General features: G+C 28.6%; 1 protein-coding gene and 1 long non-coding RNA gene across 2 annotated transcripts; both read left to right on the top strand.

The window, feature by feature from the left end:
* Positions 1–530: 530 nt before the first annotated feature.
* LOC112536709 lies at positions 531–2,714 on the top strand. The gene is made up of 2 exons (XR_003080679.2): positions 531–1,461; positions 2,347–2,714. It is a non-coding gene; the product is annotated as an uncharacterized LOC112536709 (long non-coding RNA).
* Positions 1,460–2,714, top strand: LOC8273573. Its single transcript, XM_015726928.3, has one exon. The coding sequence runs from the start codon at positions 1,811–1,813 to the stop codon at positions 2,243–2,245; it is 435 nt and encodes a 144-aa protein (XP_015582414.1). The 5' UTR covers positions 1,460–1,810; the 3' UTR covers positions 2,246–2,714.
* Positions 2,715–12,726: the final 10,012 nt, after the last annotated feature.

The following is a 12,726-nucleotide window of genomic DNA, read 5'->3' as shown; positions in this document are numbered from 1 at the left end:
TTGTATAGCTTCCTAGAACAATAATTAAGTTCCCATGCTAATATCACAATATTTATTAATTTTATTATAGAGTTAAGAGCATCTAACAAGCTTTTAAATTATTTTTTTATTGTAAAAATAAAAAATAAAATTAGTTCATTATTGCTCCTCACATTGTTAAAAGTGACATTCTATCTTATTATATGATCTCTTTTCTTTCATTTATAAAAATTAAATAAAAAGTGAAATATAAAAATATTCCTCAAGCATTCAAATATTTCAAGATAAATTAAAAGAAAGAGTCAATTGATTATAATTTAATAAAAAAAATATAAAATATTGTTGAGATACTCTAAAAAACAATATTAACTCTCCATTTTGGTAGTGAACCCTTTGCATTTTTTTTTAAATATTAAAAAATTATATATTAATTGTTTGGATTTTGCTAGAGTACTATTATGGCACCCTATTATTATAGGTTTATCTTTTAATTATAAAGTATAAATTAATATTATTTTAAATAATTTATTTATTTTATATGTACTTTTACTAATATAGATTGTCAATGAATTTATATGTAATTTTTAATTATTTATAAGAGTTAAAAAATTTATAGTTAAATTTCATAGTTATCAAGTACTACTAATTAAATTCTAAAAATAGATAAAAAATAAATAAAATAATTTATTTAATTGATAATAATTAAGTATTATATATAACTAACTAATTTAGTATTTAGTATAGACTTGTATGGTACTGTACATCTATAATACATTAGAATGACTCTAATTGTTTTGACGTAGTTTAAAAATTACTTTTCAAATCATTTTTAGATTTTTTTTCTTCCTTTTTAATGAGACTTTTTAAAAATTATTTTTTAGAATCAGTATTTGAGAATGGCTAATAAATTCCTTCCCCTCAAAAACAAAAAAAAGAATTTTTAAAAAACATCATAATTGTAAAAGAAAATAAAGAAATTTTAATCTTCACTTCGGAAAATTGAGCAAGAAGCGACTAAACAAATTCAAAAGAATAAAAAATAAATATCAGAATGTAGATCCATAATTTTGTGACCCACAAATCTCAATTGTTTAGCAAATAAGCAAAGGTAGCAACCAGAAAAGAAATACAAAAAGAAAAAATAAATGTATTATGAAATACTTTTCTCTTACTGTCTGTTCTAACTAAAATAAATAGTAAATAAATTATTTTTCTTAAAAAGGAGTTTCTAAATTCATATATGCCTTGACTAATTAAGGTGACCCACACAATTATTTCCATTAATTAAGCCGAAATGATAAAATTTATGGAAACCCATAAATGTTTTTATCCAAAATTGATCCCACTTAACTCCTAACTAAAACCCCATATCTTGACTCTTATTTCTTTCATTTTCCTCTTCAGCTGTTGGGTTGTGGGTTTTGGGTTTTCTTGGATCTCTCTATTTCTCACTCTCTACCGCTGAATTTGGCTGGATTAAAGGTTAGAGCTTCAAATATGATAGCATGTAATGGAGATTTTGTTTTATGTAAATTTTGGGTGTTTTATAAATCATGATTCTTGATTCAAAGCTATGTTATAGTTGGTTGAGTAGATCTTCTCTATGTTTTGATTAATTGGTACTATAAGATCTTGGAGTCAGAGATTTTGATAATTGATAGCATCTCTTTTCTTGTTGATCACAGATTAAGAAAAGTAGGTTAGGAGTTTTTATCAATTGGGTTCTTATTTCTCTTTTCATACATTCATAAGCCATGGTATATTGTACTTGATTATTGAGTTTGAGAAGTGAAGAAGAAAAAAGATAGAAACTTTTCTGTTGTATAATCTAATGGCTTCATCTGGTTTCCTTTTGATTTGTATGCTTCACTCTTTGGTAGCTTTAACTTGTGGGGCTTTGATGATGTTTTATACAAATGAGATTTCTGTATTTGGCCATGGCATTGAGGTAGCTACTAAGCTTAAAGGATCAACACTACATGACCAACTCTTGATCCAAACCTCTGATTCCTTTTCTGGGTTGCTCTTGTTTGCTATTGGTTTTTTGTTATTTATGGTGGCATTTATCAAGGATAGAGAATTCCAAAGTTTCTTTGCCAAAGGTTGTGTATTGCTTCATGTTTCAATGGCCATTTGGAGAATCTACTTTGAGAGGAAGCTTGAAGATCTGGCTCATGATTTGCCTAGACTGGTTGTGGGTGATATTGTATTGGGTCTTTCTTGGGTTTTCTTCCTTGTTTACTCATGGAGAGAGAAGTATGATTAGCTACAACAGTGAAATTGTGGTGTCATGACAAGACCTTATAGAACTTGATCATGCTTTGGGGACTTTTCTTGAATAACATTTTTCAGCCTAAATTGTTGCAGAAATATGGGTTTTTTACCATGTGGATTATTTGGCTTTTGTGGTGGAGATTGCAGTCTGTGTATGGAACTAAAGAAAATTGGAGGTAAAGCATGGATTTGTCCAAAATCTTGCTTAGGATCTTGAAAATGCTTGAAAGTGGAGATGCGATTTGCTGTTGGCATATTTACTTCTGCTGAATTCTAGGTTTCATGCTCTTCAACTTCCTTGTAAATGGATCCAACTTGTGCATATTTCATGATTGACAGATGAGAATTGCAGAAATGTACTTGTATGTTTCCAGCCAATCTTGCTTTGTTATTTTTTTCAAAGAACCTTTTGTTTTGCTGCATTTCAATCTGTTTCAATGGTATTTTCTCTAATTAGATTATATTAATAAGCTACATGATGAATGAATAATAGTTCTCTCCTTACCATCATCCTGTTGATTTTACTTTCTGCAATGTTCTAACCCCTAATCCTTCCATAAGAAATTCTTAAGTTTTAATGCAAAAGATTCTGAACTTTTTAGCCTATGCTAGAGACTGATAGGATGTGCTCTAATAAAACAGCAAAGCAACCAAAACGCAAAATAGTGTAGCAAAAGAGAAATCCCTTGAATAAACAGACCAGAGATAAGATTTAATTTCATTGTAAAAGTGAGTTCTTTTTTTCTTATTGATTGGAGGACTGATGGATTGTTAGCTAATACATGTAATATGAGATAATCATCCTCTTACACTGATTATAAAGATTTTAATATGAATAGATAGTGGCAAAGAAATATGAATGTAACACTATCTAATGAGCTCTGATATTTTATATTTCGATCCATTTAGAATATCGCTCTACCCAGTTGACATGGATATTATTATGTAATACAGAGTATACTGTCTCAGTTTATTGTGACGGATTAGGGATTTGTTGTTTTAAACCAAATTGCCTTAAAAATCTATTAAGTCGGTGCCATTCGATGATATGAAAATACATATTAGCGGTACTACAGCTCGCCATATATCACAACTAAGTAAGCAGTCAGCTGGAAAGTCTCTAATGACCTCATGTGTGTATGACTCTAATATAATATATTAGGAAAAGATGTAATGTTACAAAAATAATTTATAATCAAATACACAATATAAATATACTTAAAATACTGTAGAAATGTAAAAGTATTAACACCTCATTTTCGCGAGATACATCAAACCTAAATCAGATCTCACGGATTTTATGTGTGGCTATTTTATGAACTATGTGATCACCGATCCTTCTAGATTTTATTATGTAGGTAGAATTATCAAATATGCATATAAATAACTGGATAGACAATTTAAAAATTATTAAAATTAATTGGATATCTTCGTTCGAGAGGAGTGTTATGATGCAATTGTGGATGATGCAATGTTAGTGCGATGAATGAAAATTTCTCCCACGCTCATAGTTACAATAGAAAAAGTGCACCTTAAAGTTGTGAAACAAGAGGATATCTCAATGCAGTACATAACTCTCTATACAAAAATGTCAAACATGCACCTCTCTAACTGTATTGATGAATAGTCCCAATATTTTCTAAATATGGTAAGTAGACTAATGATACTCGTACGGTGCTTTTATCGTAAGATGTAAGCCCTAGTATGATGTAAGCCCTAGCATGACAATGAACTGTTTCTTTGTCAGCTTCATGTGGTATGTTGCCAAACTTAGTGCGAATCCATGACAGTCGAAGCTGTGATCCTCTAATTGACTCTGCAGTAGGGCGCAAACCAAGCACTCTTTCACATAATGTAGGCCAATCATATCTAGTAAGCCCAATCAATGCATAATCGTTAATAGGAAGTCCAGTCAAAATGGCTACGTCTTGCAACATTATAGTGCATTTCTCCATCTAGGATATGAAAGGTATGAGTTTCCAGCCTCCATCTCTCTACAACTGTGGTTATTAGGTGTCAATCTAATTGAATAAAATTCTAGCTGGACTAATCCTGTAAATGGTCGTCGAGCTCAAGTCCATCATTTAATCGATATGTAGCTCTACTGTTATGTCTACAGCTTAGCACCTCATCCTCAATCTGTATAGTTAAAAGATAAAGTTATAAAAAAATCAAGAAAATAATATAAAAAGTCACTATAGGTATATTTTAATATATACCTCGTCGAACTAGATGGCTTGTGACCTGTGCTGTGCTTGTAAATATAATAATGATGGATCGAGCAGACCAGGCTGGATGTAGTCACGTTGATGAGCTGCCATACCTATAATACCAACAAAAAAATATCACATTCACTGATGCGTAAATATTAGTTGACAATACTATACATCATTATGATGACTTCACTATATATAAATTATTTAATGATGAATACAAAATAGATTTATTTTGTATAAGACATTATTGTCCTTATGGATTCCTTTTCTATAATATATTTATAGAAGTTCACATGACATTCATGCTTATATTATTGTCCTTATGGATTCCTTTTCTATAATATATTTATAGAAGTTTACATTGCATTCATGTATATATTATTGTCCTTATGGATTTTTTTTATAGTAATTTAAAGAAGTCCATATTACATTCATGACTGTATTATTGTTCTTATGGATTCCTTTTCAGTAGTATAAAAACATATTGCAACCAAATTCTAAATACCATATTGAATTTGAGTATAGTTGGTTCTTCAGGTTATAGAAGAACCAAAAGAGTTTTGGGTTCTACAGCAATTTGATGATCAATATCACTCTAAGAAATATACATATCCGAAAGAGTATTATGCTGGTTTGCATCGTGAATGGAACTTTAGAGTCGATGAAGAAGATAATTTGCTTTCAGTTTTGCGTTCATTGGGAGCTCCAGTTTTGAAACATCGTTCATTAGCACTTTGTTGAAGAAATATGATAGATTATGAGGTCGCAGTGAAACAGATCTAAGAAGAGAATAATCAAATGTTTCTTCGACGATCAAGATATTACATGTTACAACTCGCAACAGAACAAGCAATAGCAATATGTAGAAACTTGAGTGAGAATGAGGCTAACAATATCATGCATTGCAACAGATATGCATCAGACTATGAAATGTCTGATGAAGAAGTATGAACTCGTATTTCAATTATGCCTTTCAGGTTATAATAAAAAAGTATTCTCATGACAATGTGGTTATAATAAATATTTTAGAGTTTGGTTGCATCATAAACATCTTAAGTCTGATAATAAATATTTGATATTAATCACTATAAAAAAAATCAATGTCGAAAAGACAATCATGTGCATTTTGTAAGGTTCTAAATATTCTAGTTTGTTGGTGATCCCCGTTTTCAATGGCCTCATTTACTTGCTAATGGAAATACTATCTATTAAAACAAATTTTGATTCGATTATTCTCTTTCCTAATGCGATATAAAGCAGTGCATAGTTTAAAAATAGTAGATCGACTCATATTAATAGCAATCGCACGCGCTATTCTTATTTGAAGTTCCAATGCTTCTTCATGTAGAATTTGCAATTGACATAATCTAAATTTACACTCTTTCATTAGTTGACTGTGTATCTTCTCACTATTAAATTTTTCTGGATCCATTGGCTATTAAAAATCTTCATCTAGTGCCCAATGACGTCCAGTTGCCTTGAATATGTCACTAGGAGTGTACACATTGGTCATGGTATCTACTAATAAAATTATTAACATGTTAGAATATTAAATAAAACATCCTTTAATAATATTTATGTAAACATGAAGGAAAATATTTGACAAAATCATTATCATCACTATACTATGATTTAAAACACCCTTTTCATTTAAAGGTATTTGAATAGTATTTGGAAGTTCCATCCTGAATGGATCATGCTTCTTATGTATTGTTCTAATCGGTAATTCATTATGTTAATCTCTCTCCTTAGTTGTTCCATCACAACTCCAACTTTTTCTGAAGTATGTCTAAGTAACGTTGTTGAAATAACTTGTGGTATTGGTAGATCATGATATCTGCAATATGCGTCTAGCTTGCACCTTATTTTCCAAAGTCTGCTCCATTTTAATTCTTTACTAACAACTATATTTCTAAGCTCTTTCAAGTTAGTTGTGTGACGAACCATAAAAATATGATTTGCACAACTCTAATTCAATGTTATATGGGTTGGTTGATTTACAAATGATCTCTTCTTTCCATACCAAATACTGCCACTAGGATTTGTATATTTATCAATCATAACTACGTTATGAAATTCTTATTTACTGGTGCTACTTCCTTCGCGCTTCTTTCATTTAATTATAGAAATATAACCGAGTAATTGATTGCGACAATAATGTGGTTTAAATATTTAGTGATACAAATATAAAATTAGCTTATCAATACAAAGTAAGATATATAAAATAATACAACAATACTAAAAAAATGAGTAAATAAATTATGATGTACAACATGTCCTAGCATTATGCCCAATTTAACTACATTTGCTACAAAAATTAGTTCTTGTATCTTCTGCATTTTTCCAATCTATTTTATTCTGAATCCTTTTTGTTTTTGGTCTCCCTTTTATTTTCATTCAGGGTTAGGCACTAAGAGAGTTCAATGGATTTTTTCCAGTAATCTTGATGTCCAAAAGGTACGAAATCGGTGGACCAACATTGAAGTGCCTCTTGTATATTGTACCATTTTCCAATGAATATTCTGTAATAAATTCCAAGTTTCATGCATGCGGCAATTGCATGTGAGCAGGGTATTCGACTTTGTTTAAATTTGCCGCATGTACAGGTTTGTTATGCTAGATTAACCGTTTGATTAAGCTCGTCTTCCTTTGCGCATTGTTATAGACATTAGTAATCGAGCACACACCAGTCTCCTAATGAAAGGTTCTAACAAGATGTTCATTTGCCTTCTGCACACGATGCTCCAATACCTCGATACAATAATTAGTATATATACAGCCTTCAAAAATTACATTAGTATACTTCATTCGGTGCTTATTAAACATGCCGACTAACTTCAGAAACAGCCCATGTATCATAGTTGTTATAGGCATGCCCCTTATTAGGTTTTAAAACAGAATTTAAAGACTTAGCATAGTTAGTTGTCATAACATCATTTCGATGGTCGTCATCAAATAACAGCGTCCACTTCTTCTTTGGTATACTATCAATCCATATAGCTGTTTCTAGATACCTAGCTTTGATTTTCTTTATCCACTTATTAAATTTTCTCTTTTGATGTTCGCGACCTATTTCAGATATCAAAATGTGATTACAAAAATACTATTATGACAAAAAAGATAGAACATATTAATCTTATCACAGACAATTACAAAAATATAATATTCACCTACTTTCTCAATAATTTTTTTCATTCCTAAATTCTTGAATTTTATATTGTAGTTGCTGGCAATGTAATGTATGCAATATCGATGCAGATTTTCACACCACAACTGATGTGGTATTGCATATTTTATACCAATATGGCGACCCGAAATGATACAAATATCATTTCAATCATTACATACATGATATCGAACCATCATCATGAAATACTCCGAGTTATCCTTGCTTTCCTTTTCAACAATAGCAAAGGCAACTGGTAATATCTTGTTATTACCATATATTGCTTCAGTAGTAAGCAATAGGCTCTTGTATTTTCCAAATAAGAACATATTGTTAATATACAACATAAGCTTATAGTGCTTAAATCCTTCAATGCAGGGCTTGTATGACTAAAAGATCCTTTTAAACTGTCTGACGCCACGAATTAGTCAATTATTCATACAATACTTCTCACTTTCAATGTCCCATATAAACCCCTTATTCAAGGTCATTGCAACGTCAATGAAGTCATAGAGTTTCTTGTATGACTCATTCCAGTCTCTGAAAGTATATGTAATAGCCTTTTTTTTGCTTTCCACACCTTCTTATGTGTTGCTGTTATACTAAATCTTTCTACCAAATGTGCTAGTATAGCTTTCATCTTAATATCTGGTTGTCCGACTAGCATATTTTGAATATACCCTAATATCAAAGAGAGTCAAAATTTCTATGATCTTGTGATTCAGCAGAGGCATTACATATGTGTGGGTCATTATATCTAGTAATCTTCCAAAATTCACTCGATTTCTTTACTGTTGCACGTAATCTCCATGAGAAGCTTTTCAGACGATTGCAAATTATTATAATGGTGTTGTTCTTCGTTTCTAAGCTTCAAAATCTTCAGCTTACTCTCATTGAGTACATTTTTGCAGCTGCTTTAGTTCCATCTCTTGATTTAAAGAACATGTTAGTACGAAATTCAGATGATGGATCCCACAGTACAATATCTACATCTGATCCATCACGATAGAGAGTAGTCTTTTCTATATTGACGCTTTTAAACCAGTTCTGACACATTTATTCACTCATACTTTTGAAGTTCTGTAAACTTGTACCAATATGGTCATACAATGCTACTGCTATGTTGTTATCATCTTCTTCATCCTCATCATAGTAGTTTTCTTCATCGTCCTCATCTGTTGTTTCATTTTCATAACTACCATCATCCTCATCCTTCTCATTATTCGTGTTATATTCAGTCTCTGAATTTTCATCATCACCTGAATCGTCATCTAAGTCCTCATCCTTATTATCATTTCCAGCGTTAGTTATGTTTGACTACAATCACCCATTTCACTAAAATTACGGCATGGAGGTTCAACTAGTTGCACTACTTGTAATGTAGATCTACCATCATTATATTGGACAAATAACTCCACAAATTGCAACCCTGAAAATTGATTAACAGTGTGATGGATAATCACAATGTCATCTTCCCTCTAAATTTGACATGTTGTAAATATCAAATTCCCACCATACTTAAAAGATTGTGCTTTAAATAAAATTTTAGTAATTTTTATATTGCGAGTGAGTTACAAGATATTTTTTATATTGTATAGCAATACGATAAAATTTAGCTCTTCATCAAGCATCACCATTTTTTAATATCTATTAACAAAACATGCACCCATTAGAGTATAAATGATATCACCACCCTAATAAATAAACAACGATGGTATAGTAGGCATTGTTTTTATCATGTAAGTTTTTACAAATATAACTATGCTTTCAAATATGCTTCAAATATAAATTATTTCAAACATAACAAACTTTATTAATATAAATATGATAATAATTACAAATCCATTCTATAGACAGAAATTGATTTTTCTAATCTATCCTTATCTTTCTTGGACAACTCATAATTCACCTTTTGGCAATATAAGGTATCGTGATATATTTCGCTTGCCAATAGAATAACTAGATTTCTTCCTTGCTATCCAATTCACATACTCTTTAATAAATTCTTTAACCAGTCTTCTATAAGTTCCTCTACCTTCATAGCTATTCTATAGACAATCAAAGATACCTTGTTCATTTGGATAACATAAACATGTACTAAGGGCTTTATATTTTTTACTATCTGTCCTTAAACCTCATTTCTTTACAATCTCTTGTATATAATTATTAATTTTTCTAATATAATTTACCAAATGAGTCAACTCATTATTATTGTCTTCATGATTCATTTTAATATTGTCTAACATGCTTAATAATTATTGCACTTTTTTTCGTTGTTCACTAGTACATATAACCACAGGAACTCAGGTAAGCTCTACCATAATTTTCTGTATCAATAATATAAATATATTAATAACATAAAACATAATTAAACAAACAAATAAATAAATTGTCAAAGAAAATATAAACTAATTATTAATTAATTGCAACAAATAAACACTAATTTTTTAACATAAATTAAACTGTTCATCCAATACCAACATTAATTATCAAATATACAATGAATGTTTTTTTCTAATTACAGAAACCTAGATATATATTTTATCATTTCTTTACTCTACATAAATTGCATATTATAATCAAAGGTCATTTTAGCCAATCCTAAAAAAGACATATATTTTGCTACTTTAAATTTGCATAATTTATCATAAAACTACTTTATAATAGTTAATGATATATTTCCTAATTAAAAAAATAAACATAATAACAACCATAAGTTTACTAAAAAATTATAAATACAACTTCTTACCTTGTATGACGATTTCTTATATAACTTCAATAATACCTATAAAATTAAAAAAAAAAAAAGAGTATATTAACATACTAAAAAGTAAAAAAAAAAATAGTTATAAAAATCATCATATAAGGTAAAAAAATGTACATACAATCATTATGTTTTTAAAGTAAAAAAAAAAATCCTTCACTTCCAATATAAAAAGATGTAAAAAAAATCCATATCGATCAAAAAATAAAAACACAAAAAATTACTCACCTGTAAAAGCAAAAAAGAACAAAATTGAAATAAGTAAAGAAAGAAACAAAAAAATAAAAGAAGTAAAGAAAGAACAAAGAAAAATAACTGAAAGAAGTAGAGAAAATTAGAAGTGAAAGAAGAGAGAAGGAAGAAGAAGAAGAAGAAAATGAATGAAAAGAAGAAAGTGAGAAGAATTAAGTGATATAAATTTTGAGAGAAGATATGAATTTTGAGAGAAGAAGTGACTGATATATATTTGGTTCTGTAGGAAATGATGAGATTTCACTTTCAAATTCTATTTTCAATCTTTTTTAATATAGAGTTGTTGTTTTAACTACTCTGCATTCAGCATAAACGGAGTATTACTGAAAAATAAAAATAAATAAATTTTAGTACTGTTCGCCAATCCAACAGGTGGGCAGGACTGATTTTTTTTCTCTTTTACTTTTAAAATTATCCTAAAATTCACAATTTTAATTATTTCTACCCTACAATAATAATTTTTATTTTCCAAATGTATTAAATTAAGAAAAACCCTTAAATTCTTATAACACTTATATTCTTTTATACAAAGAGAGAATATCTCAAATATGGATGGCAGTCGGATGGGTATTTTTGGATAATCGATCCGACCAAACCCTAATAAGATTGGTACAAGTAATTATAAATAGATCTAGAACGAGTTTAGATTAAATTTTAATGTCTATCTCAGATTTGGATCGAGTTTGAATTTGAATCTTTGATACTCACTATCTAAATCTAATTATTTAAACAGATACAAATATATGGTACCCACTTCAGTATCAAATATCCATTTAAATAATATACATATATATTATGTGTAAGGAATAAAATAATAAAAATTTTATAATTATAAAATTTTATTTAAAACTACATGGTTTATATTTTATAATTTTTATTAATTTTTATAAAATATTTTAAAATTTAATTATTCTAAATAAGTTCGTAAACGGATACTCATTTAGTTATAAATAAGTAGTTAACAAGGGTATTGGCTACCCATTTAAATATCCATAAAACTTATTTAATACCTATTTATATTTAATAGATTTTATCTGGTTCGGCCAATATAAGAGTATCTATTTGGATTTGAAACGGTTATAGATAAATAAGATAATTTTTTAGATAAAAGTTTGAGACGTATATATATATATATATAATTGAGTTTGGGTTCAAATACCCTTAAATGAGCGGATCCATATTATTATCATTTCCAATCCCAAGAGAAAAGGGCCAACAAACCATGGATTATAATAGGAGATAGTCATCTCCTTATATTTGCTAAAGGTAAATAATTCACCTGCTGCAAAGGAGAAGACTCAAAATGTGAGACCTTTTATTACCAATAGTAAACGATTTTGCCACTTGAATTATGTCTCATCAAAAGACTTTTATATGGTTTAACGCTTTTACACTTGAGCAACAAATATAAATTTTACATTGAAGGATTAACTTGCAGTTTTAATTTTTTAGCATTTTTATATACACATCATATATTTTTTCTCATTTCTATATTGTGAATATTAATAATAAATATAATTTTTTGATAAAATAAGTACTTTTATATAATTTAGAATCTAACTAAATATTTTATTAATTATAATAAATTCTTATAATATATGTATATTTTTAAAATTTTAAATAAATTCAAAAGATAATTTTTTTTTAAATAAAATTTTAAAATATTTATACATTCTATTATAAATGCTATATTACTAATGAAATCATCGTATGGTTCAAATTAAATATATAAAAATTTATATAAAAAAATATAAAAATATAATATGTATCTAAAAATATTATAAAAAAGTAAAACACATGATAGTCTTTTAGTATAAAATATACTTCCAACGTCAAACTATATTTTTTTTTATAATTTTACCCTCAAATCACTAAGAATAGTTTCTTTCAAAGGAAAACTAAGAAAAGAAAAAGGACATGGAATGGTGCAGATCTAGAATTGTAATATTAGCATATTGCTATGCTTGCTAAACAATGTCTGGAAAATCTTGAAAACTGAAGACTTTTAATTGATCATATCTTTAAGTTTTTGAAGGGCTCCTTCTGGGACATGGACCGGATTTTGTGGAGATTAG

The sequence above is a fragment of the Ricinus communis genome, chromosome 9 (assembly GCF_019578655.1).
Source record: "Ricinus communis isolate WT05 ecotype wild-type chromosome 9, ASM1957865v1, whole genome shotgun sequence".
NCBI classification, from domain to species: Eukaryota; Viridiplantae; Streptophyta; class Magnoliopsida; order Malpighiales; family Euphorbiaceae; genus Ricinus; species Ricinus communis.
The sequence above is the reverse complement of the archived record's forward strand: the minus strand, read 5'-3'. Positions and strand labels throughout refer to the sequence as shown.

What these genes read in the sequence shown, in the direction of transcription:
- LOC8273573 (XM_015726928.3), top strand. Translation starts at nt 1,811, where the DNA reads ATGGCTTCATCTGGTTTCCTTTTGATTTGTATGCTTCACTCTTTGGTA.